A 27,893-nucleotide genomic window follows, 5' to 3' on the forward strand; every position below is an offset into this window, starting at 1 on the left:
GTTTTTCTGGCTTGGAACTAAGTAAATCTGTCTCAGTTAAAATATCAATAATGTATTTATGTTGATTAACACAAATACCTGTTTTATTTCTACTAATTTCTAAGCCAAGAAAATATTTTGCTTCATCTAAGTACTTAATAGAAAAACAGTCATTCACAAAATTTTTAATTCTAGAAATTTCAACTAGATCATTTCTTGAAATGAACATGTCATCAACATATACAACTAAAACAATGATTTTATCTTCTTTATTATAAACAAGCAGACAATTATCATGTGAAGACTGTTTAAAACTAAAAGAAACTAGTTTGTTTGTAAATTCAGTTTTACATTGTCTAGATGATTGTTTAAGACCATATAAACTTTTTAAAAGTTTACACACTTTTCCATTTTCAGACTTAGAGTAACCTTCCAGTATTGTCATATAAATATTTTCACCAATTATACCATGAAAAAATACATTATTGACATCTACTTGATGTAGATGCCAATTATTTGCAGTAGTAAAAGTTAAAATCAGTCTTATAGTAACAGTTTTAGCTACAGGAGCAAAACTATCTGTATAATCTATTTCTTCCCTTTGATTATATCCCTTTTGCAACAAGTCTTGCTTTTAATTTTTCAATTGTACCATCAGAATTAATTTTAGTTTTGAATATCCATCTACAACCTATGATTTTTTCTCCTTTTGGAAGATCAACCATTTTCCAGGTTTGATTATCTTCTAAGGCTTTTAATTCTTGTTCCATGGCATTTTTCCAACCATCATACATACAAGATTCTTTGAATGAATAAGGTTCATTTATTTTTGTAATGTTCATTAAGAATGACTCCTTATTTGAATCATTTAAGTGATTTTGGAAAGGAAAAGTTTTTGGAACATAATGACTTTTATTAATGTTCATAATATAGTCCTTTGTCCATGTTAGCTTTCTTTTAATTCTATCACTTTTTCTTAATGGTTTTTGAAAATTATCTGAAGTAGTATCATCAAAATTTAATGATTCTTCTTCAGTTTGATCTGAGTTAAAATTGTCTGGTTTTGTTCATTTTGTGTCAAGTTATCTTGTGAAAAAAATTCAGTTAAAACTTTAGTTTTTGGGCTGTTTTGATTAGGACAACATTATTCAAAATCATCACAAAAGTTATTTTTTACTTCAACAGAAACATTATGTTGAATATCTAAAACATTGTGTTGAATATTTTTCAATTGATATTTCTTTTTATCAAATGGAAAGATATTTTCATAAAATTTTACATCTCTAGATGTAAAATTTTTATTATTTTCAAGGTCATACAATTTATATGTCTTTTGACCAATTTGATATCCTAAGAAAATTGATTTTATTTCCCTAATATCAAATTTGGTTTTGTTTGGTTTGTTATTTGAGCTATAACAAAGACATCCAAATGTCTTTATGTCTTCTAAAACTGGTTTTTTGTTTTTTAAAATTTTAAATGGACATTTCCAACCTAAATTTTGAGATGACAGTCTACTAATAAGACGTGTGGCCATAAGAATGGAAAATGTCCAAAATTTTATTGGTAAAAAATATTGAAACATTAAAGACCTTGCAACTTGTAGTAAGTGTCTATATTTTCTTTCTACAACCCCATTTTGTTGTGGGGTGTAGACACAAGTCGTTTGATGCAAAATCTCTTTTGATTTAAAAAAAGATTTACACTTTAAATTAACAAATTCTGTAACATTTTCTGTTCAGATTATTTTGATATTTGCATCATATTGAGTTTTAACCATTTCATAAAACTCAATAATCTTATAAAAAACAAGTTCTTTACTTTCAATTAGAAATGTCCAAGTACATTTACTAAAATCATCAATTATAGTAAGCATAAATTGACAATTAATGAAATATTGTTCTCTATAAGGACCTCAAACATCAACATGAATCAATTCAAAACATTTTGAGCTATTGGTTTTACTAATTGGAAAAGGCAGTCTATGCATTTTAGATTTGTTATACACTTCACAGTATTTTGTTTTTGAAATGTAATTAGGATAAATTTGTTCAATACACAATCAGAAGGATGTCCAAATTTAAAATGCTAAAAATCATAATCAACAACATTTGTATAAATTGAACTACCCGTCTTATTCAAAACAATATTGTTCTTACTACAAAGAGATGAATTTCTAGTATCCAAAACATATAGTGAATTCGAAATATAACCAATAGCTAAGAGCTAAGATAACACCAGAATCATGGTCTTGCATTTTGCAATGTGAAGAATTAAAAAAACATTTTATTTTGTTTGGTTTTAACAATTTTGAAAAAGAAATCAAATTATACTCAAATTCAGGAATTAGAAAAACATTTTCAAGAATAATTTTGTTTGTCAATTTCGCTCTACCCATGAAATTAACATATACTTTTGTTTTGTTTGGAAGGTATACGCAGACTGGTTCAACCAATGCTTTAACTTCAAACATATTTTGTTTTTCAAAACACACATGATTACTAGCACCAGTGTCAATAATCCATAATTGTTCTTTGAATTTTAAATCATTGTATTTGTTTGATTTTGAACAATTATGGATTTCACAAAAAATATTAGAACAAAACTGACCTGCAACATTTTTGCTAGTTGATGTTTCAGAAGAAAAAAAAGTTATTATGCTTCATTTGTTGCAGTAGAGCACTCGACATAGAGATGGCTTCTTGAGTATTTTCCCGTTGAGAGTTGTTATACTTCTAATCATCATCAAAATAGTTGAGGGGAGTGGACGCCATGTTAATGTGGTTTTTCATCTTCTTTCTATCTTTGTTCTCTTTTCACCAATTAGGGTACCAATGATTTTGAAACACCCCTCTTGTAGATGTCCATTTCCTCGACAAAATTTGCAGTAGAGATTTCCTTTTGAGCTTCCTCCTTTAGTGGTTTTATTTTCTGTACCGATCTTTTCTCGACCATTTCCTCCTCCTGAATTGAACGCCATTGCAGAATGTTCTATAATCTCCTCTCCAACATGACTAATTTTCCTTTGTTTTTGGACCGATAAAATAGATGCATATGCTCTATCAAGATTTGGCTCTAATTCAGACACAAGAATTTGACTCCTTACAAAGTCATAAGAATCATTTAAACTTGTTAAGAATTGACTCAATCTTCTCTTAACATTAGCTTCTTCAACTTCTTCTAAAATTTTATAGCACTTATGAATCTCAAGCTTACAGTCACATCTTGGTAGTGAGTTTAATGCTCTGAACTCATCCCATAATCGATTCATCTTGGAATAATAAGGTTCAATTATTCTTGGTCCCTGCTTCATCGAACTAATCTCTTTCTGAATTTTGAAGGATGATTGCTCATTCTTGACTTGATAACGTTTCTTAATTTCTTCCCATAGATCCATTGTAGTCTCAGTGTGTATAAAATTTTCTTTCTCTTCAACAATCAAAGAATTCAAGATCCAAGATCTAACGAGTGAATCCGCTTTAACCAAACGAACTTGAGCATCAATATTTTCTGGGTAAAGAATTGACCCGTCTATAAACCCTTGTTTTGACTTAGCCGTGAGTGCAATATGCACATTCGAATCCAACTGATATATTTATTTCTATTGAATAGAGTAGTAACAATGGACATACCAGGATTGTCGTGTGCAGATACATATAGAGGATCGTTTGCTAGTTGTGTCATTCTTTCTCTATCTTTAATCACCGACTTCTCGGTAGAAGAATTTCCAAACTTCGTTTTGATACCCTTTGAATTACTTTTTCGTCTCTAGTAGATTATTCACCTTGTTCTTGAATCAAGAAAACAGAACAGCTAGATTTTGAGATGAAGAGCTAGAGAAAATAAGAAGATAGAGTTATCAGAAAAGAAAAAAGTGATGACGCATAGGGGTCATCTCTCGTTTTATTTATTAATGAATAAAGTCAGTAATAGTCCTTATTCTTTATCTATCTATCAATCTAAGTATCTTAATAATATTTATATATTAAGTTTAGACTAAAATTATGCCTAAACTTATAAAATACAACTCTATATATATGGGCATTCCCATATTTACAAACTCTATATATATGGGCATTTCCATATTTACAGACTCAATCATCATGGGCATTCCCATGTTTACATACATTATATACTTATTTTAACAACCATCAATCACCGACCCACACAATGAGCTTATATCTTCGCTCCTCGTGTTATAACAAATACTATAAAACCCCACTTGTGTTCTCTCAGCCTTACCCGTTTCACAACATGAACAGTCGACTTCTCACTCTCCTGAAGAGTCAACACTAGGAACGGTGGATCTCCGTAGCCTCATCCAGTACACCATTGCACCCTTGCAACATAGTATTGCAACAATCTTTGGTGAATTGGAATTCCTTAAGGAGCAGTCATCAATTACCTCAAAAGTAGTTACCTCGACAGGATCGGCGCATGATAAAATCTTTAGACAGGTCTTGAGGAGTTCTATTGAGATTACTATAATCAAGGAATCCATGACCATGCTGAAAACAATACTGTACAACTCTATCGATGACTACAACAGGGATCTCTCTACAAAGATTGATACTATAAGTATGCAAATTACCGAAGTAACAGACTTCCTTAAACATTCAGTAGACAACCGAATAGAGGATGCTAATGTTAAAAGGGGAAAGCGGTAGAGGAGGCAGAGCAGTACGGGGAAGCCTGAAAGAGGAAGGTAGTAGAGGAAGCCAACTAAAGGCTCAAGCTCTAAAGGGAGAAGAAATAAAAAAGACTATACTCTAAATATTTTGTGTATTTATGTAATATATAAATATATAATTTACCCTTAGTTCCCTACTCTTTTAACTTAGTTTTAACATAATAAAAAAAATGAAAATTGTTAGATTAAGTTAAAGAAAGAAAATGGGGAAAATTATTAAATTATGATTAAATGGGAAATCATTAATTAAGTTGAATTAAGAAAAACTCTTTAATTGATTAAAATGAACTTATGATAATTAAAATCAATACGACATAGTTTTGAGAATTTGTTGATAAATGAATAAAATTAAGTTATGCAAATGTTTAACGTGCATGTAGAGCTGAAAAAGCGCTAACAACAGATTGAAAAAGCGCTGACAGCAGATAAAAGAAACGCTAACAGCAGTCTAAAAAAACACTAACAGCAGTCTGAAGAAGCGTTAACAGCAGTCTGAAAAACACTAACAACAGACTGAAAAAGCGCTGACAGTAGTCTGAAGATGCACTGATAGTAGTCTTGCTCCAGCAGCTGATCTAAATAAGCGGCAACAGCTGAGTGCGCTAACAGCCGAGTAGCCAATAGCAGTGTTGCGGTAACAACTGGGTTGGGCCAACTACTGAGTGCGCTAACAACTGAGCAGTTTAAGCAGCAGACTGAAGATGCGCCAACAAATGTGTTGCGCTAACAGCCGAGTAACGAACATCAATGTTGCATCAACAGTTGTGTTGTGTTAACAATCGAGTAGCGAACAACAGTGTTGCGTCAACAGATGTGTTGCACTAATAGCCGAGTAGCCAACAATAGTGTTGCATCAGCAGATGTGTTGCGCTAACAGTCGAGTAATCAAGAGTTGTGTTGCGCCAACAACTGTGTTGTGTCAACAATTGTGTTGCGCTAACACCCGAGTATTCAACAACAATGTTGCAGCAACAATTGGGTTGGGTCAATAGTTGAGTTCGTCATCAGCAGACTTTTCAGTCATCTTAATACGCTAAAATGTACAACTGCCACGTATATGATTATTCCACTAGCCCGCGCAGTACTATTTCGTACATCATGTTCTACTGAATATTCTATCAGTCCACGCACTACAATCTCGTACGCCACACACCAACGAATATTATTCATCTGAGCACTACCACGTACACCAGACGTATAACAAATGTACATCTGCCATGTATCTACGAATTAGATTCGACCATTGTACAACTGCCACGTATACAATTATTCCACTAGACCGCGCAGTAATATTCCGTACATCATGTTCTACTGAATATTTTATCAATCCACGCACTACAATCCCGTACGCCACACACTAACGGATATTATTCATCTAAGCACTATCTCGTACACCAGACATATAACAAATATACATCTGCCATGTATCTATGAATTAGATTCGACCATCGTACAACTTCCACGTATTTACGAATTATATTCGACCGTTGCTAGGCTTCAAATATAAAAAGACATCAGAGTATAACGACGAATCTCTCAAATTCTCTCTTGCTCTTATATCTCTCTCGGTCAATTTTCAGTTAGTCTTTCCACGATATAAAAAGAAAATTCTCTAGTTCTTTCTAATTGATTCTCACTATCAACTAAATCATCGTTTAAGCGATTCTGCAAATCACTACATTAAGATGATTGATAATCTCTTGTATTATTTGATAGTAATTTCAGTGTGGTAAGTTGAACAGAACGTTGTCTGTTCAACAGAAAGTGTGATAGCTAGGAGTTCAGAATAAGCAGTTGTTAAAAACTGTAATCTGAGTGGGTTTGTGTAGAGGCTATACAAATCAAAGTCTTCTAGTGGAATCCTTCTAGAAACAGAAGAAATATGACGTATGATTTTTATATCCGAACATCTATAAAATTTTGTGTTGTTACTTTACTGCTTTATTCAGTCTAACATATTTATTGCTTCAAATCTCGCAAGCATTTTCCGTATTTGAAACCGTAAGAGCTTGTTACGATTTGACAAAATCTATAAATATATTTTCAATCTCTAACAGGATTAAAATCGTATTGAAAGTGAATATTAGCGCAATAATATTCAACCCCTTTCTATTATGAGACGAAGTCTTCATAATATTTAATCTCTTTTTATATGCTATTAAATCTATCATCCTCTTTTATTTTTAAAGGAATAAAACCAAATATAACCCTAATTATCCTATTTTGCATGTATTCCATCTTAAACTTTAATTTTCAAGTATTTCACACTAAAATTATTTAATTTTTTTTACCTTGCCACATTAATTTAGTTGGATTTAAATCTAGATATGTAACTCATTATGTATATATATATATTTTTGGTATGAAAATGGTGGTAGGTTGATATAGAGCTGAGCATTGAGTGGATTAATCTGAAATCCAATCCAATCCGAATTCTAATAACTAATTTGGATTGGATATTTCGGATTGGATTAAGATCGGATTGGATTATCCAAATTATCTAAACTATCTAAATAAAAATATATTTTTTAATTTATTTTTCTTTAAATTAAATTTCATCTCAATATAATATATATTTTATTTATTATCACTTTAACAACTATATTTATTTATTTTTATTTTTTTTATTATTTTTTTAGATTCAAATTTAATAATAATAAAAAATTCGATTTTTTTTTAATTTTTTTTTAAATTAAAAATAAAAATAAAAAATTGTTGACTAATTTCAAGTTGATATATATAAATATTTTTTAGTTTAGATTATCCAAACAATTTTTAATCTAATCCGTATCCGATCCGTATTAATTAATAAAATGATTTGGATTACGGAATGGATAAATTTAGTTTGAATTTAATATGAATCAAACAAAACGGATTAATTTTACCTATTTGTTCGCCCCTAGGTTGATATGATGATGATATGTTAAATGGGAAATATATATATACAAAAATTTATATAATAGAAAGTTGAGTATATGACCATAAATATATATTTAAATTAATATATAAATATTTTTTTTTTTCATTTAAACTAACTAAAGTGAATTGTACTAGTACAACTAACTCATTTAAACGTATGTACTAATAAAAAGGTCATTTAAACTTACATATTATAAAAAATTAACTCATTTAGCCTCTTTTAGTAAATCATGATTAATTTTTATTTTTTATTTTATATATTTAATAATTAAATATTAATATATTTTCTCCCTCGTCAAATAAACTCTCTATTTTTATATTTTTTTATAATTTTTTATTATTTTTATATGAGTATTTATTATCGATTATTTTATTTTATTTTATTTATATGAGCATTCATCATTAATTATTTTAACTTTATATTTTTTTTCTTTTTTATATATTTTTTTCTTATATTTACATTGATTATTAATTATTTTAAAATCTTTTGGTCCCAATGATTGAATATAACAATGAAAATCCTTTCAACAATAAAAATTATTCAACACAAAAATAAATTAATTAAAAATTAGATAATAATAAAAACTCATTCATCAAACACCAAAAGAGTAATAATCAAATATTAGACAAAATAATCCACATTACTACTATAAGTCGTGAATAAAAATTAAATAAAAAATTATTAATTTCATTTTTATTTATATTAAATTAAATAAGAAAAAACCATTCAAAAAAATATTACATTAAAACATAAAATTCATAAATAAGTTGTTAATTTTTTTTAAAAATGAGAATTTAAGCAATATAAAAAAATAAAAACTAATAAAAAAAAAGATAATATATAAAAGAAAAATTAATATTAAAATAATAAAAAAATTAAAAATAAAATAATACTTAGTTTAATTAATGAAAAAGAAAGAAAGAGAAAATACATTAATATTTAATTAATAAATATATAAATTTAAAAATAAAAGTTAACCATAGTTACAAAAAACAACTTAAATGAACCAATTTTTTTTATAGTAAATAGGTTTAAATAATCTTTTATTAGTAGATACGAAAAGATAAGTGAGCTTTTATATATATATATATATATAAACATTATATACTTTTATATGTATTTAATTTTATAATGGAAAATTTACAATTCATTAAAAGAGATAGAGTATTACCTACTATTTTTCTTTTAATTTAATTTATTTAAGAACATTGTAAGGTTGAAATAAGGTAAAAGTCAAACAAAATCCTCTATTTGCAATAATCTGGCTTCGACATAATTCTCTCTTTTTTTATTCCAAAATAAATACATATTTGAAATGATTATATCATAAATATATACTTAATTTTTATTTTTTTTAAGAAATACATAATCTAAATCTGGATTTTAAAATCAGCTCATATTTAATAAGGCTTATAAAATTTATGTGTACTTGAAATAAAATTTAAAAAATAAAAACTTTTAAGATGTTTTATCCTAGGTAGGCAAAACGCAGTGTTATGGATAGAGATCCAACGACTGACTAGCGAAAGCAAGGCCACGAATCCTACGTGGCCTTGCCAGCTAGGAGAGAGAAAGAAAAAAAAAATAAAAAAAAAATAAAACGTTTCTGCATATCCTCTTTCACCCAATAGGGTTTCATATTTCTGCATTTCTTTCTCTCTCTGAAACGCTTCATTTATTTCTCTTCTCCAGCTCCGGCAGCATTTATTTCTCTTCTCCGGCTGCATTTATTTCTTTTCCACGGCTGCATTTACTTCTCAATGGTATCCTTTTTAAGGATCTTTATTATTTTTTTAATAGATCCAGAGTTTAGATTTTATAGATCTAGGGTTTAGATTTTACAGATCTAGGGTTTTACATTTTACAGATGTATATATGGATTTAAACGGTTTGAATTTTCAGGATACAGAAGCACCAAACTTGAACAACCCAGTAGATGAAGAACTGAACCTGAACAGTTCCACCCCCGTTGAACCCCAAAGGTACCCTGAACAGATCTAGTGGTTTCGGGACAAGAAAGGGTCCTTCCTTGTCCCGAAATGGTTGGTTTTGGGACAAGAAAGGGTCCTTCCTTGTCCCGAAATGTGTGGTGTCTTGTAAGAAAATGTTGTGTTTCGGGTAAAAAAATTTTGTGTTTCGGGACCCGAAATGAGTCGTTTCGGGACAAGAAAGGGTCAAAACCAACCATTTCGGGACAAACATTGTTTTGTTTCGGGACCCGAAATAGGTGGTTTCGGGACCCGAAACGGGTGGTTTCGGGACCCGAAACTTGTAGTTTCGGGACCCGAAAGGTTGTTTAGTGACCCGAAAGGTGGTTTCGGGACTCGAAACGGGTTGTTTCGGGACCCGAAACTGGTTGTTTCGGGACCCGAAAGGTTGTTTCGGGACCCGAAAGGTGGTTTCGGGACTCGAAACGGGTTGTTTCGGGACCCGAAATGGTTGGATTCGGGACCCGAAATGGGTGTTTTATGGACTTTTTCTTACGGTTTCACATAATTTTTGCAGTCACATTCCTAGTGTTGGAATGACATTTTCCTCCGAAGAACAACTTCTTGAATTCTACACATCATATGCCCACTTAACGGGATTCGGCATTACCAAATTAGGGAGCAAAAATGTAGGTGGTAAGAGGAAATATTTCAGCGTTGGTTGTGCCAAGAGTTTTATGAAAGAATCGAAGGCAAAAAATAAGTTTCATCAGCCTAGACCAATAACGAAGACAGATTGTAAAGCAAAGATTAATGTTGTTGTTCGAAATGAAGGGGAATATGTGATAACAAGTATTTCTCTTGAGCACAACCATACATTAAGCCCAAAGAGAATACGTCATGTTAGATCCTACAAAGTGATTGACGGAAATGTAAAAAGAAGATTGGATACAAACGATGAAGCTGGAATAACTGTGGCCAAAACATTTCAATCACTTGTAGTTGAAGCTGGAGGGTATGAAAACATGTCTTTCGATGAGAGGACATGTAGAAATTACGTTACAGAAGCACGACGGTTGAGGTTAGGGATTGGGGATGCTGAAGCACTCACTAATTATTTCTTAAGAATGCAAACCAGGAACTCAAACTTCTTCTACCTTATTGATTTGGACGAGGAATCCCGAATTAAAAACGTGTTTTGGGCAGATGGTAGGTGCAGGGCTGCCTTTGAAGATTTTCATGATGTTATCTCTTTCGATACAACCTATTTGACAAATCGCTATGACATGCCTTTCGCTCCGTTTGTTGGTGTTAATCATCATGGTCAATCCATTTTGCTTGGATGTGGATTATTGTCAAGTGAGGATTCAAATTCTTTCACTTGGTTGTTTAGAACTTGGTTGGAATGTATGCATGATAGACCTCCAAATGCCATAATCACAGACCAATGTCGATCCATGGCGATTGCAATTGAGAAGGTATTTCCTAAAACTCATCATCGATTTTGTTTGTGGCATATAATGAAGAAACTTCCTATAAAACTTGGAAGCCATACTGAATATCATCTAATAAAGAAGAGGCTGAAAAACATAGTATACAATTCCATAAATATTCAACAATGTGAAGATGATTGGAATAGATTAATTGAAGATTATCAGTTGGAAGATAATGTTTGGTTGAAATCTTTGTATTTGGAAAGATTTAAATGGATACCTGTTTATGTCAAAGGACAATTTTGGGCCGGCATGTCAACATCTCAACGGAGTGAAAGTATGAACGCATTCTTTGATGACTACGTGCAGTCCAAAACATCTCTCAAACAATTCGTCGAGCAATATGATAGGGCTCTGTTGCGAAATATCGAGAGAGAAAAGAAATTGGATTTCAAATCTTTTAATTCTTTGATACCAACTGTAAGTGGATTTGCCTTTGAAAGACAATACCAAACCTTCTACACTCCAGATATATTTAGATTGGTTCAAGAAGAAGTTAGAGGTTTGATGTTGTGCGACATCTCAGTCATTGAAGAGGAAGGGTCAGTTAGTATATTTAGAGTTGAGGAAATCATTCTGGGGGTTAATGGAGAACATGTAAGAGATGTTTCTTACAAAGTACATTACACAGAAAATGATTGCAATGTGAAATGTCAATGTCGATTGTTTGAGTTCAGAGGTGTTTTGTGTAGGCATATCATGGCTGTATTGAAAAAAATGAGGGTGAATGAGGTACCAATGCATTATATAATGGACCGGTGGCGTAAAGATATTAAGCGTGGGTATCAAAATATCACCAACATTTATGATTCAGATATGTCTGTTGAAGAAAAAAAACGTCACAATAGTCTAACTCGATTGATGCAAGAGGTTCAACAAGTTGGAGTAAAATCTGAAGTCAGCTGTTCTTTTTGGATGAACGGAATAAAAGGCTTGATGGAACAGTTTATGTCACTTAATCATGGAAGCCATACTGAAGCATCTAAAGACCAAAGCACAGAAGCATCTCCATCTCCATCTCCATTTCAATCTCCCGCTACATCCATTTTGATACACTCTCCTAACAAAGTTAGAAGTCGAGGACGACCACCAACAAAGAAGAAACAATCCTTAATTGAAAAAATCCCCAAGACTTCGAGATCAAAAAAGAAGAGAGATACGGCCACAACATCTACAGTTTTGGATTCAACACAACAACAACAGCAATGGAATGATCCACTTTCAACTCAATTTTCCTTTACATCACTTTTGTCCTCTCAAGTATATGTCGAAGATAATGCGTGTGGGGATAACATTCAACGAAGATAGTATGTATTTGATAATGAAGAGAGTACTTATTTGATAATGTTGTTGTCACTTTGAATATTTTGACTTTTTTATCATTTCTTTAACGAAGATAGTATTTATTTGATATTGAAGAGAGTACTTATTTGATAATGTTGTTGTCACTTTGAATATTTTTACTTTTTTATCATATCTTTAACGAAGATAGTACTTATTTGATAATGTTCTTGTCCCGAAACCATCCATTTCGGGTCCCGAAACAACATTTCGGGTCCCGAAACTACACGTTTCTTGTCCCGAAACAACTTTTCGGGTCCCGAAACCATCCATTTCGGGTCCCGAAACAACTTTTCGGGTCCCTAAACCATCCATTTCGGGTCCCGAAACCATCCATTTCGGGTCCCGAAACAATCCATTTCGGGTCCCGAAACCACACGTTTCTTGTCCCGAAACAACTTCTCGGGTCCCGAAACCACACGTTTCTTGTCCCGAAACAACTTCTCGGGTCCCGAAACCACACGTTTCTTGTCCCGAAACAACTTTTCGGGTCCCGAAACCATTCATTTCTTGTCCCGAAACCACACGTTTCTTGTCCCGAAACAACTTTTCGGGTCCCGAAACCATTCATTTCTTGTCCCGAAACCACACGTTTCTAGTCCCTAAACCAAACGTTTCTTGTCCCGAAACCACCCATTTCAACTCATATTATACTTGTTTTCTTGTCACGAAATGGCATTTTCAATTCATATTATACTTGTTTTTGTCCCGAAATGGCATTTTCAATTCATATTATACTTGTTTTCTTATCACGAAATGGCATTTTCAACTCATATTATACTTGTTTTCTTGTCACGAAATGGCATTTTCAACTCATATTATACTTGTTTCTTGTTTTTTTAACTCATACTATAATTGAAGACTAGAAAATAATTGAAGACAAAAAATTTATATACTTGGATTATTATACAGGTTAAATGTTTCAGGACAATCTTCTTTCAAAATTTCCAGATACTTCAATAAGATGTTCCTCAGATTTCGGTTCAAACTTGAACGGATGATCATTGCGGTGTATTTGGCTCGCAAAGCTTCAATCATTCCCTTTGCCTAAGAAAATGATAATTCACCGGTTATTTATTAAAGATTTGTGAAACAAATAAAATGTGAAAATATTTAACTTACATTTTTTTGGCTTATAGCACATTCCCAATCTGCATTGCCATAGTAAGTATGAATATGTCTCATGCAGTATATTCCGCAATCCGTTTTATTTGAACTGTCTTGCCAATGTAAATTTAAAACATTGACCGGGAATTGGGCAATTTGGGTTGACATCTCTTGGTCGATAGTATTGAAGTACTCCACAACGTTTTCAACCTGTTTTACAAAAGAAGTTAATAAACATAAACACTTTAACATACATTATGTGTAAAAAACACTTCAACAATACCAGTTTCCGAATTGTAACATATTTATGTTCCCATTCTATATCTGGGTCCAGTGGTAGATTGTCGAGGACTTCAATTACTTTCTTCGCAATGTTGATGACAACAACATAATAATGACTTTCGTATAAAATTGGGAAAAATATCTGCAAAATTATGATCATGAATCAGATGACATATATGAGCAAGAATAAGTATTTAATATAAGCATATTGAACTTACCAGATTAGTAGTTTTCATGTCTTCGGGTGTTATTTGGAAAATTCTCATTTCTTCAATCAGTCTTTCGATAAAAAGCTCTTTCGTTCTCCAAAAGTCCTGCAAATTAAGTCAACATGACAATAAGATATAGAGACAATTGGTTTATACAATAATGAAAGATATAGAGACTTACCGTAAGGACTGTTGAAAAAACGATTTTCGCTTCGGAGGCCATTTTGCAGAACAGTGTGATAACGTTTGCCCAAGCATCAATAATACCACTTTCAACATGGCATCTACTTTTCATCGATTGAAATTGCTCTATGTTGATATTGGTATGCTCGGATACATACAATACTTCCTTCCTGAAACCACATATAGAAGAGATGAAGTTAAAAAAAACCAATTTGGGTCCCGTAACCACCCGTTTCGGGTCCCGAAACCACCCGTTTCGGGTCCCGAAACCACCTTTCGGGTCCCGAAACCATCCATTTCGGGTCCCGAAACACACTTTCGGGACCCTAAACCACCATTTCGGGACAAGAAACACCCCTTTCATGTCCCGAAACCACACTTTCTGGTCCCTAAACCACACTTTCGGGACCCGAAACAGCCAAACACATAAAGAATACACATACACATAAGAATTCAACTTTCATGACAAAAACAAATGAACTAAGAAAGATTGATTTACCTCGCATCCTCATCAGCTTTACTGTCAAAAACCATTCCCAAAACGACCTCATCCTTGTCAGCTATATTGACAAATTTGAAGAAATTTTTATATCTTTTTTTGTTCTCCATCAAATACGGACATTGAAGGCGTGGTGGAATTTTCATCATGACTTTCAGGGGATTTTTTTTAGGTTTTTTGATGACAAATTTGTTTCCTTTGAACACCGATAGAGGAACTGCTTCACCACCCTCTTTTTGAACCTGCAATTCATATCCTGCATCACGATGAATTTGGGCAGACTCGAAGTTCTTCGGCTTGTCCTGCGTCATATATGGAGATTTAAGGTTTGCTGGAACTCTCAGTTGTCGCACGGGATTTTTCCTTCTTTTTCTTGGAGGCACCTCTTTTCCATCGTCCTCTGTGTGATACCCCTCATTAATTTGAGCAGCAGGCTCCTTGTCACCGGCCTCATCAAGACCCACCTCCTTGTCAGCGGCCTCATCAAGACCACCATCATTTTGAGCAGGCTCCTTGTCAACGGCCTCATCAAGACCACCGTCATTTTGAGCAGGCTCCTTGTCACCGGCCTCATCAAGACTCACCTCATTGTCAGCAGCATCTTTGTCACATTGTGCTTCAGAAGGTGCTTCATCCTTGAAGTATTTATGCATGGCATCCCTGAAAAGCTTATTCTTGTCCATTGCTCTGTAAATGATGTGCATGGCGTTGTCATACAATGGTGTTGCATCCCAGCCTGAACTTAAAGATTCCATTTTTCTCATCGCTTTTTCAAGCATCACTGTACATTTCGTAACGCACACCAAATTCTCTGTAAATGTTATTCCGACCTCATCCGGAGCTGTGTTCAGAGGTGGTGACCTATTCCTAGGTTCTGTTGCTGCTGCCGCCGCCGCCTTTGGGGTCTGAGACACCCCCCCATCAATATCATCCTCCTCGTTCTCCTCCTCGTCGTTCTCTCTGAAATCATTATCCTCCTCGTCGCTCTCATCCCACATGCCGGGTAGTGGAATGCGTCCCAGAACGCTTCCACGTCCGAATCCTCCACTTTCCAACTCTGTATCCAGCCTAAACTTCAACGTTGTGTCATTCCAACATGACAGTATAGGAAATCGTCGTTCAGTAACTCCTCCCAGTTCAGGGTTGCTCACCCTATACACGTAGCATAGCTGAAAACATACATATGTTAAAACTACATATTTTTGAAAACATGAAAATGAATGAGTGATAACTTACGATAAAGAACGTATGTGGTCCTTGGAAATGTCTTTTTTCATTCTGCTTCACTTTTGCGCATGATTGAACTAATCCTTCAAGTACAAATTTGCACCAATTGAACTTCTTGATATTGTCAACATCTGAAATAGATTTCAGAATTCTATACCTGCAAATGAAAAAAACATATTTGAGGATTATTTAACAATACAAATTTGTTGTCATGCAATTGAAAATACTAGAAATGAGATATACCTGGATAGGTTACCTAGGTGATCACACCAGAGAAAGCAACTGACAACAAATAATACGAAGTCTATCTTGAAATTGTTGTCAGCAGCTTTGTTCTCAATGATTTTGATCGGCATAGCAGTAGCTAAAGGAGCGCCATTAACGGGGTTACCCCATCGAGTCCTAAATGCCTTCAACTTGTCATCAATCTCGTTATTCTGATATTCTAAAATATCCAGCTCCCCTCTGGGGAGACCCAATACCATATGAACGTCCTCTTCTTCGATTTTCACTTCCTCGCCATTCTCTAGGGTGAATGAACATTTATTGCAGTCAAACATTCTGACTAGATAACGAGAGATCTCCCCGGGGCATTTTGAAAGAGATAATGAAAGTAGAGCGCCAAAGCCTATTGACTTCACAGCATCTTTTTGTTCCTTAGACAGCATTTGAAGAAGATTGAAAAGGCCACTAGACGATGTCCTAGTTAAAAATAAGTTGTGGGGGGCTGCTTTAGGAGCTGTTGCTCTAGGGGATTTTGGAACTGATTTGGGAGCTGCATTTGGAGCTGTTGGTCTAGGGGATTTGGGAAATGGTTTGGAAGCTGCTTTGGGAGCTGGATTGGGAGCTGATTCTTGGACAATACTTTTACGTTTATTTGCCCTACAACAACAAATGATAAACATTTAAAAGCCATGAAGCAAATAATCACTAAAATGAAGCAATTCGGGTCCCGAAACCATCCATTTCGGGTCCTGAAAGAACCATTTCGGGTCCCGAAACCATCCATTTCGGGTCCCGAAACCACCAGTTTCGGGTCCCGAAACCACCAGTTTCGGGTCCCGAAACCACCTTTCGGGTCCCGAAACCATCCATTTCGGGTCCCGAAACACACTTTCGGGACCCTAAATTCAGCCAAACATTAAGTAATCCAACTTTCGGGTCCCGAAACCATCCATTTCGGGTCCCGAAACACACTTTCGGGACCCTAAATTCAGCCAAACATTAAGTAATCCAACTTTCGGGTCCCGAAACCATCCATTTCGGGTCCCGAAACACACTTTCGGGACCCTAAATTCAGCCAAACAATAAGTAATACAACTTTCGGGACCCATAACAGCCTATTTCGGGTCCCGAAACCACACTTTCGGGACCCTAAATTCAGCCAAACATGAAGTTATCCCACTTTCGGGACCCATAACAGCCTATTTCGGGTCCCGAAATCACACTTTCGGGACCCTAAATTCAGCCAAACATGAAGTTATCCCACTTTCGGGACCCATAACAGCCTATTTCGGGTCCCTAAATTCAGCAAATACCCAATAAATTTAGTTTTGGCTAACAATAATTCAACCATACACAATTAAATCAGACTTTCGGGTAACGAAAACTTTGTTTCGATAACCATAATGCAGCAATACCCTAACCATAACTCTGAAACCCTAACCCTAACTGCAAAACCCTGACCCTAACCGCAAAACGCTAACCCTACGATTCTAAAATAGAAGATGTCTTATTTACCTTGTCCTTGGAGATCTTGGGGCCTTGCATGGAGATTTACCTGAAACACCAGCCTGAAAAGAAAATATTACGAAATGAACACGAAGGCTGACGATTCTGAAACTGAAATATTAAAGAATGAGAAGTGTCTTACCATTTTCGAGCGAAAGAAGAAAGTAGAAGTCGGGATGCCGGAGTGATAAATCGCCAGAGAAGACGCCGGTTCGTTCGCCGGATGTGATAAATCGCCAGAGAAGAAAGAGAGGGAAGAAGAAAGAAGAAAGAGGAGCTGAAACGTTTTATTTTTTTTTAATTTTATTTTTATTTTTTTTTTTCTTTCTCTCTCCTAGCTGGCAAGGCCACGTAGGATTCGTGGCCTTGCTTTCGCTAGTCATTCGTTGAGAATATCATTTCTCGTTATGGATAAGTGAATGGGATGGGAGGAGTATGGGACCGTGATGGATCCATCAATTATAATTAAAGCCCAAATTTATTTGCATTTATTCCAATATATAAAACTTTATTTTTGAATTATTTCACACTAAAAAACTGTAACATGAATTATTTAAAAAATTCAGTTTAAAAAACATCCAAATATTTAGGACTATGTAATACAATGAAACTCTATTAAAACATGCCACTTAGGTTTTACCACATAGAAACCTAAGAACAATTAAATTCTAAAACAAAGTAATAACACTACCACATAATTAGAGTTTTCAGTAAAAAAAACAAACAAACTTGAAAAGTCAAGATCAAAAACATATAGCAAATGTTTTAGTTGTTTTGCGATTATGCGTTTATAAGAACCCCTTAGTGGAAATCAAAAAACTCATGGGAGTTGTAGTATCTGTATTTGACATCATCATTATCATCTGAATCAAGGACGCCAGAAGCCTGAAAATTCATCAGCAATATCATCATCTAGGTCAGTATTATCATCAGATTGGTCCAAGAGTAGACCTCCCATCTCTTGATCAGATGTTGATTCAGAGTCATAATCACCAACAAACTCATTGGGGTGGCGGAATGTCTTTATAGAAGAACATTTTTTACCCAACTCACCAGTCAGGTCAACGTTATTACACTTCCTAAGATCAAGTGATTCAAGATGAGGGCAAGCATCTAGAATGGCTTGCAGACCCGTGTTAGTCATGGAATTCCCAATAAGGCTAAGATGACGTAACTGAGGCATAGTTCTTGAGATAGCAAGTCCTTCGGAATTTTGATCAAATTGATACCCCTCCACAGAATTGGGATAAAATCTTCGAGCCCTTTGTCGATTATGTGTGAGTGATTTCAGACCGGGGCAGCTGCGTCCAACATTTTCAAGACCTACTTCTGTGATTTTCCCCGAATGAAGATAGAGTTCTTCTATGGATGACATCTTTTTAGCAGCTTCACTTAATCCACAATCTGTAATGTCCCAGCACGAAATAAGTTTAAGACGTCTCACCTGATTTTTCCTAAATATCAAGGAAAGGTCACTGTTAGTTCACTAAACAATCATCAAGTCAAATGTGCCCAGCATGAACATGGATCCAAACGACTTTGTTTGATGTGTTATTTGAGATTCAAAACATCACTCTACAAATTACACATCATTCAAACCATAAACCAAATTATCTATATTAGATATTTTGATTGAGATGTTATAATAATCATCACATATTTATAACTTTAACAAGGCGTTTCAATATACAGTTAAACCTCTTTAACAAAAATCCGATAAAGTAATAACGTCTCTTAAGTAATAAATTTCGTCGGTCCCAACTTGGGTCAAAGTTGTAAAGTAATATTCTCGCTAAAAACATAAGATAATAAAAAATTGTAAAGTCATTATGGGCCCAAGTAATATGTAAAATAATAATTTCAGAATTATATATATGTATAATGTATATGAGTTACAAAATTCAATTCTTTTTAAAATATGAATCTATAATAACTTGTTTATTCTTTCCACCAAAACCAAAAATAACCTCATCTTTGACTTTATGTAAAGTATAAATAACTCCTAGTATGTTTTGTTTGTGTTGTAACAAGTAATTGTTCAAAGTGTTGAGTACTTGAAATGCTTCCTTTGATGACACGCTTGGGATGACATTGCTATTATGTAGTTTACGCTATCATGAATCTAGATTTTAGATATAATTAATCATAACAAAAGTAATTTTAGATCAAATACATTGCATGTGATTGATTCTTGTTTTTAAACATAATGTATTTTATTGTAATACTGTATAAAACTTCAGTAAAATAATAAAATATTACTTTATCGATAAAGTAATAAAATATTATTATATCGATAAAGTAATATTTTTCTCCAGTCCTAAGGGCATTACTTTAAAGAGGTTTAACTGTACATGAAAATAAATATGAGAAAAACAACTAAAGTATTTCATGTCTATAATCACATAAATAGGTGATTATACTAGTGAAATGTTTCAAGAATAAAAGATCAAACATTGAAAGGTTTTTCAAAAATCAACTAAGAGAAACACTACAAACATTCATTCGGAACTTGCATTGCATATTATATTAAAATAGGCAAGAGAATTACCTTATGAATGTTCAATATTCTATTAGAATTAGAAAAACAACAAAAAGGTTTCAGCTCCATTGCATCACAAGGGTATTGATGAATGATTTACTAAGAGTAATACTACAAAGTCATTTATGTTTTCCAAGAGAAATGCTACACAATTCTATTTATATTTTCTACAATTCATTTCAGAAAGTATACATTTTTGTGACAATATATCTATTCAATATCTGGTATCTTGCACAATTCATTTCAACAACAGTATTAAAGAAATATAATCTTCATAACTACAAATTAGAAATCAGTAAGCTTACTAAAAAAGGTGGAATACACTACTAAGCCATGTGAATATGTGCATATGGATCTCAGTACCATCAGTTTCAGTCATAAATGCAGAAGAATCATCCATATATGATATACCTGTCAGTAATGTATTTGAGGAGATCGTCATTGCAGTCATCCTCGAGGTTGATATCAATCAACTGGCCACAACTTCGATCAATTGCTTGCTTGGTTAACTTTAACATCGTATTTGGCACAAAGTAATGGTCGATGCTGCACATGTCAATGGACCGCCACAATGCAGGGTCTTGACAGATTTCGTGCCATGAGGCGCACACATACTGAACACTCAGCAGTATATCAATGACCCCAACCTTTTGTAGTATAGCAACTGAGACATCGTGCGGCAGTTCTTCCAGCCAGTTCCGAGTCTCGTCAACTTCTTTTTCAAATGTGATAGTTTTACCTTTCAAGAAAAACCCACTGTTAAATTTGTTCCAGTTGGTAAAAGTTTTAAATCAAACTGATTACTTGCTCCAATATTTATATTTGGTTTTTTAAGACATGATCAGTTACATTTGTAGTCATACAAATATTTTTTGATTTTGAAAATCACATGCATCCTACGTTGTACTTACTGGTTGATGCTTCGCTATCTCCATTGGTAGCCCAAAGCTTGGGATGTTCATCAGCCTCCTCCGATGGAAGAGCTCTACCGACGGCCTGGTAGAACCAAAATCATAGTATAAATTTTATAAATAGACCGCAAATAAACAAAATTTAGGGGAAAACGAGACTTACCCAGTGAGCCATTTCTGAGAAACTTGTTCTTCACCTCCGACTATGTGAGTTACGAAGGAATTTTTTTTGAATATATGATGAGGATCATGGGAGAGACGGAAGGGAAACCCTAGTAAGGTTTTTTTTTGCTTCCTAATTTCTAGGTATATGAAACTTTAGCCCTCTAAGAATAAACTATTCTTATCTAATTAAAATATATTTAAATAGTTTTTGAAAATAGAACAAAAGAAAAAGTCAATAACATCTAAATAAATTAACACAACATTATAAATATATTGTATTGTACATTTTGAGAAATAATTTAAAAAAAAAATAAAACTAATTCATCTCATAGTTTATCAATTAATCCAGCATCAACAACAAAAGTCATGGACATACCATAACTATTGTCTTTCCAACTTCATTTGAAATAATCAATCTCCACGTCACATCCCTAAACCCTAAACTCTAATTACTACCCTACCAACTTCATTTGAAACAACCTATCTGGACATGACAACCCTAACATCTTCAATCACAGACCCAGACTATGAGCTCATATCTTCGCTCCTCATGTTATGACAAATACTATAGAACGTCACCATATAGAACGCCACCATGTTCTCTCCGCCTTAGCTATAAAATTAACAACTTTTTTCTAAAGCGTTTTGAATTTAAGCGGGTGCCATGACTGTGGGGTGTATGCTAGTTCTTATTTAATTAAAAAAAAAAAAGTTAACCACTTCAATTTGGAATGTAGAATTGACATATGGAATGCTAATGAACAATATAAGCTTGATCACATGCAAATGTCATGATCGCAAATAGTTGCTTGCTATAGTCCCAACGTCACCCAATACGAATGAAATGTTTATAAAACGAATCACACAAACAATAATGTGGAAATGATTTTTTCTATTTTAGTGTCATTTAATTTATCAATATTGATACACAAACTTTATCGTAAAAATCCTTCAACAAAAATAATAAACCACGAGTCAATTAGACTGTTTAAACTTTTAAATATATTATCACTTATAATGGGTTACATGATATTGTTATAAATTAAGAATTACAATCTAACAATTATTTACACTTCAAAATAACATAACTATTAAAAATGATACATATAAAATTTATATTCACCAATATTGAAAATATCTAAACTTAGATATCTATGAAGAAAAAGGAAAATAGTTTAAGAAAAACAGTTGTCTAAAAGTTATTACATATGTACAAATGTGGAGTGAAGAAAATTTATAAATAATTTCTTTTTAAAATGAATCTGTATATTGTTTTTATATGGAAATGGTGGTCAGGTTGATATGGTAAAAGACAAACAAAATTATTTATTCGCAATAATCTGTCTTGAAATAATTCTCTTTTTCTCAAAGGTGTTATTGGTTTCAATTAGGAATGTTGAATTTTAAATCATTATAAATAATTGTTTTTTTAGATATATAATCTAAATCTGGATTTCTAAACAATCCATTATTTAAAAGCGGATTTTAAAATCAGCTCATATTTAAGACTTATAAATTTTACTAGCATTTAGCCCGTGCATTTGCACGAGTAATAATATAAAAATCGTGAAAAAAAATTACGAATAACATTTTTTATTTTATTTTTAACAATTTTAAGTTTATGGGTGAGTCAACCCACAATCCGACTCAAGTATTCATTTACTCAACATCATTATATATTAGTTAGTTAAAAAGTTAAATTTATATTAATATTAAAACGTCATGCGTTTATCAAATTTGGTGTTGAATTTAAAATATAAAGTCTTTGTAGCCTAGTTGGTTAAAGAGTTGTATTTGTTTTGTTAGGTTGCAAGTTTGAAACATATCTCTAACATTTTTAATTTTAATTTTAACCGTTTTAAATTTAAAAACGGGTCAACCCACAATCCGACCCAAATATCCAAATTAACCACAGCTCTCGACCCGGCAATCCGGACACTTTAAAAATTAAGCATCATTATATATATAGATATGTATTTTCTGAAATACATTAAAGTGCAGTGTTATGGGTCAGGTGGTGGAGCAATGATCACTCTCTACTCTTTTATTTTTGAATTATTTCAAATTGTAAATTTTAATTTTGAATAATTTCACACTAAAAAACTTTAACGATGGGTTAGTTATATTGTCAATTTGATTATGTAACTTGGTTCGAATGAGAAATAACTTGTATTTTTTTTTAAATTTGTGTATGATCATGTTTAGCATTTAAATATTTCTGGACTATGTAATACAATGAAACTTAATTAAGACATGTCAACTATGATATTAGGTTTTACCACAAAGAAACTTAAGAATAATTGAATTCTAAAACAAAGTAATAACACTACCACTTAATTAGAGTTTTCATTAAAGTCAAGATCAAAAATATGCATCCAAGTGCAGACAAAAAGATGACATGAAACATATATCAAATAGTTATTTTGCCTTTATAAGGGATTAATATAAGAAACCTTCATAGTCGTAAATTAAGAAAGGCGGTATTCATGGGAGTTGTAGTAGTCTAATTGAAATCATCGTTATTGCCATGATCATTATCATCGTGTTGGAAGTCGGAGTAGTAGGAGTCATCGAGAAAGAAGAAGAATGTACCTCCCTCATTGGATTCAGAGTCAAATTCAGCGATAAACTCATTGGGGTGGTGGAATGTCTTTATAGAAGAACATTTTTTACCCAACTCACCAGACAGGTCAACTTTATTACACTGCCTAAGATCAAGTGATTCAAGATGAGGGCAAGCATCTAGAATGGCTTGCAAACCTGTGTTAGTGATGGAATTCCCAATAAGGCTCAGGTGACGCAACTGAGGCATAGTTCTTGAGATAGCAAGTGCTTCGGAATTTGGATCATCCACATTGATGAGTGCAGTATGTCGATTATGTGTGAGTGATTTCAGACCCGGGCAGCTGCGCCCAACATTTTCAAGACCTACTTCTGTGATGTTCCCAAAATGAAGATGGAGTTCTTCCATGGCTGGCATCATTTTAGCAGCTTCACTTAACTTTTATCATTTGTAATGTTCCAGCACGAAACAAGTTTAAGACGTCTCACCTGATTTTTCCTAAATACAAGGTAAGATCACTGTTAGTTCACTAAACAACCATCAAGTCAAATGTGCCCAAAAATGAACATAGTTCCAAATGACCTTGTTTGATGTGGGTAATTTGGGATTAATAACCACTATCCACTCTACAAATTACACATCATTCAAAACATCTACTGAAATATCTATATTTACAAAAATATATATATATATATATATAATAATCATCACATGTTTATAACTCTAACAAGGCGTTTCAATATACATGAAAATAAATATGAGAAAAGCAACTAAAGTATTTTGTGTCTATAATCACATAAATATGTGATTATACTAGTGAAATGTTTCAAGAATGAAAGACCAAACATTCATTGGTTTTTAAAAAATTTACTAAGAGAAACACTACAAACATTCATTCGGAACTTGAATTGCATATTAGATTAGAATGGCAAGAGAATTACCTTATGCGTAGTCATATAGTTTAGGATTATTTCCTTTGATAATATTCTATTAGAATTAGAAAAACAACAAAAAGGATTAGGAAAAATTTAAATAATCAGCTCCACTGCATCCCAAGGGTATTGATGAATGATTTACTAAGAGTAATACTACAAAGTCATTTATGTTTTCCAAGAGAAATGCTACACAATTCTATTTATATTTTCTACAATTCATTTCAGAAAGTATACATTTTTGTGACAATATATCTATTCAATATCTGGTATCTTGCACAATTCATTTCAACAACAGTATTCAAGAAATATAATCTTCATAACTACAAATTAGAAATCAGTAAGCTTACTAAAAAAGGTGGAATACACTATTAAGCCATGTGAATATGTGCATATGGATTTCAGTACCATCAGTTTCAGTCATAAATGCAGAAGAATCATCCATATACCTGTCAGTAATGTATTTGAGGATATCGTGATTGCAGTCATGCTTGAAGTTGATATCAATCAACTGGCCACAACTCCGATCAATTGCTTGCTTGATTATGTCGTACATCTCAAATATAGTATAGTAATGGACCGCCACAATGCAGGGTCTTTGCAGATTTCATGCCATGAGGCGCACACAAGCTGAACATTCTTCAGTATATCAATGACCCCAACCTTTTGTAGTATCGCCACCATGACATCGTGTGGCAGTTCTTCCAGCCAGTTCCGAGTCTCGCCAACTTCTTTTTCAAATGTGATAGTTTTACCTTTCAAGAAAAACCTACTGTTAAATTTGTACCAGTTGGTAAAAGTTTAAAATCAAACTGATTACTTGCTCCAATATTTATATTTGGTTTTTTAAGACATGATCAGTTACATTTGTAGTCATACAAATATTTTTAGGTTTTGAAAATCACATGTATCCTACGTTGTACTTACTGGTTGATGCTTGGCTATCTACATTGATAGCCCAAAGCTTGGGATGTTCATCAGTCTCCGATGGAAGAGCTCTACCAACGGCCTGGTACTGATGAAAGTACAAATAGAACCAAAATCATAGTATAAGATTTATAAATAGACCGCAAATGAACAAAATTTAGGGGAAAACGAGACTTACCCTGTGAGCCATTTCTGAGAAACTTGTTCTTCACCTCCGACATGTGAGTTATGAAGGATTTTTTTGAATATATGATTAGGATCAAGAGAGAAACGGGAACCCTAGTAAAGTTTTTTTGGCTCCCTAACTTCTAGGTATATGAAACTTAGCCCTCTAAGAAGAAACTATTCTTATGTAATTAAAATATATAAAAATAATTTTTTTTAAATAGAAAAAAGAACTCATTAACATCTAAATAAATTAACACAACATTATACATATATTATATTGTATATTTTGAGAAATAATTTAAAAAAGAATAAAACTAATTCATCTCATAGTTTATCAATTAACCCAACAAGAAAAGGCATGGACATACCATAAATATTGTCCTTCCAACTTCATTTGAAACAACTGATCTCGAAATCACAACCCTAACATCTTCAATCACCGACCCAGATTATGAGCTCATATCTTCGCTCCTCGTGTTATAACAAATACTATAGAACGCCACCATGTTCTCTCCGCCTTAGCCGTAAAGTTAACAACTTCCTTCTAAAAGTGTTTTGAGTTTAAGCGAGGTAATGATTGTGAGTGTCATGTTAGTTCTTCTTTAATTCAAAAAAAAAAAATTTAACAATCTCAATTTGAAATGTATAATTAACATATGGCATGTAATGAACAATATGAGCTTATCACCTGCAAATGTCATAATCACAGATAGTTGTTTGCACTTGGATATCGATAGAAAAATATAGATCTTCATAGATAAATATAGATAAATATGGAAGAACCAACACAACAAAGGTGTAACCAATAGAAGGTTGGTTTTCACATGGTCCCCAACATTACCTTCAGCATCGGTTAAATCCCTATCAATAATAAGCCTGAATGGTGGGAAAGAAGGCCCTCTCCACTTCAATGGAAAGGAAGAATCGTCGTTTCACTCTCCTACTTACCCTAGTTGTCACTGAAGCCATAAGTTACATCTATATGTTGCTCGTGAGCCGTCAAGTACCAGTCTTAGTAAGACTGGATATGAGAACCTTCTCTTCTCTTAGGTCTAGAAGGGAACTCTTAGTTAGGTCTCTCAGTGACTTGGATTGATACCTATGGATAACAGAGTTCCGCGTTGCCCCGCAAATGAAATATTTATAAAACGAATTACACAAATAATAATGCAGAAATGATTTTAGTAAAAAATACATATATTTTGTTATTTTATTTATATTTGTATAATTTTTTTTATTGTATAATATGTTGGATTGAGTCGATGGTTCATATCCCGATTATTTTCTGGTGCATTATTTGACTTGAAATGAACCGTAGTAACTTCATGATCGCGGTCGATCAATGCGTTTACTCCACACCGTTTTTATTATAACGATACGAGAGATCTGTAAATTAGTGAAAGCAGTCGCTGATCTCATTGTCTTGAAAATCTCCGAACTAGTCGGTGTTAGATTTTATGTAACGTTTGATCATTGATAAACATTTTGTTTTGTTTATGTTTTTATTATTATTTTAAAATAGTTAATCTCGTTGTCTGTTGGGTATGTTTGGTGACAAGATTAACACTCGTATTTTTATATTATTTATATATATATATATATTATGGTGTTGTTTTAGACTTTAAAAATGTTAAAAATAATGTAGATATTTTGCTAGACCCCATATTATGGGAGAATGGGACCGTGATGGATCATTATAATTAAAGCCCAAAAAACTTTTATTTGCATTTATTCCACTATAAATTTTCATTTTGAATTATTTCATACTAAAAACTTTAATATGGATTATTAATTTATTATATTGTCTAATCGTGGTTCATTTACTATTTAAAAAATATTATCTCACTATCTTTTTTTAATTAATTAAATTACTTAATTAATTAAAATATTAAAATACTTTAAATTATCTCTAAAGTCTAATCTATCACATTAATCAATTCCTTAATAAAAATACTAAAATATTATTTATTATTTTATCATTATATATTAATACCTTTCAAATATTTTTACCAAAAAAAATTACATTTTCTCAAAAATATCACAAATAATTACTATTTAAAAAATCCAGAATAAAAGAAAAACAATTTGAACTAATCCTT

At 32.9% G+C, this 27,893-nt stretch overlaps 3 protein-coding genes across 5 annotated transcripts; all 3 read right to left on the reverse strand.

Annotated features, from left to right (window-relative positions):
• Positions 1 to 18,224: 18,224 nt before the first annotated feature.
• On the reverse strand, positions 18,225 to 21,301 carry LOC124911933 (putative F-box/LRR-repeat protein 23). The gene is made up of 4 exons (XM_047452471.1): positions 21,203 to 21,301; positions 21,040 to 21,124; positions 20,540 to 20,867; positions 18,225 to 19,043 (listed from the first exon to the last, which is right to left on the reverse strand). The coding sequence occupies exons 1-4, from the start codon at positions 21,212 to 21,214 to the stop codon at positions 18,458 to 18,460; spliced, it is 1,011 nt and encodes a 336-aa protein (XP_047308427.1). The 5' UTR covers positions 21,215 to 21,301; the 3' UTR covers positions 18,225 to 18,457.
• A 2,221-nt stretch (positions 21,302 to 23,522) lies between these two features.
• LOC124911938 (F-box protein SKIP19) lies at positions 23,523 to 25,921 on the reverse strand. 3 transcript variants are annotated; one of them, XR_007096631.1, is made up of 4 exons: positions 25,805 to 25,921; positions 25,627 to 25,708; positions 25,149 to 25,454; positions 23,523 to 24,265 (listed from the first exon to the last, which is right to left on the reverse strand). XR_007096631.1 is itself a non-coding variant. In XM_047452480.1 (3 exons), exons 1-3 carry the CDS (start codon positions 25,814 to 25,816, stop codon positions 25,243 to 25,245), a joined length of 312 nt encoding a protein of 103 aa, XP_047308436.1. In that variant the 5' UTR covers positions 25,817 to 25,845; the 3' UTR covers positions 25,148 to 25,242. The 3 variants fall into 3 exon arrangements, 1 of the variants encoding a protein (XP_047308436.1); XR_007096630.1 differs by having other exon boundaries at positions 25,627 to 25,714; positions 25,805 to 25,845; XM_047452480.1 differs by lacking the exon at positions 23,523 to 24,265 and having other exon boundaries at positions 25,148 to 25,454; positions 25,627 to 25,714; positions 25,805 to 25,845.
• LOC124911765 (putative F-box/LRR-repeat protein 23) lies at positions 23,708 to 24,175 on the reverse strand. Its single transcript, XM_047452279.1, has one exon. The coding sequence runs from the start codon at positions 24,173 to 24,175 to the stop codon at positions 23,708 to 23,710; it is 468 nt and encodes a 155-aa protein (XP_047308235.1).
• Positions 25,922 to 27,893: the final 1,972 nt, after the last annotated feature.

This window comes from Impatiens glandulifera, chromosome 8 (genome assembly GCF_907164915.1).
Source record: "Impatiens glandulifera chromosome 8, dImpGla2.1, whole genome shotgun sequence".
NCBI classification, from domain to species: domain Eukaryota; kingdom Viridiplantae; phylum Streptophyta; class Magnoliopsida; order Ericales; family Balsaminaceae; genus Impatiens; species Impatiens glandulifera.

Bases quoted from the DNA above. Each gene is read 5' to 3' on its own strand.
- LOC124911938 (XM_047452480.1), bottom strand. The intron at 25,455-25,626 runs GTAAGTACAACG...TTTTCTTGAAAG, and splicing joins AGATAGCCAAGCATCAACCA to GTAAAACTATCACATTTGAA.
- LOC124911765 (XM_047452279.1), bottom strand. From the start codon at position 24,175: ATGGAAGAACTCCATCTTCATTTTGGGAACATCACAGAAGTAGGTCTT.
- LOC124911933 (XM_047452471.1), bottom strand. The intron at 20,868-21,039 runs GTAAGTACAACG...TTTTCTTGAAAG, and splicing joins AGATAGCGAAGCATCAACCA to GTAAAACTATCACATTTGAA. The intron at 19,044-20,539 runs GTATATCATATA...CTTGATATTTAG, and splicing joins CTCAAATACATTACTGACAG to GAAAAATCAGGTGAGACGTC.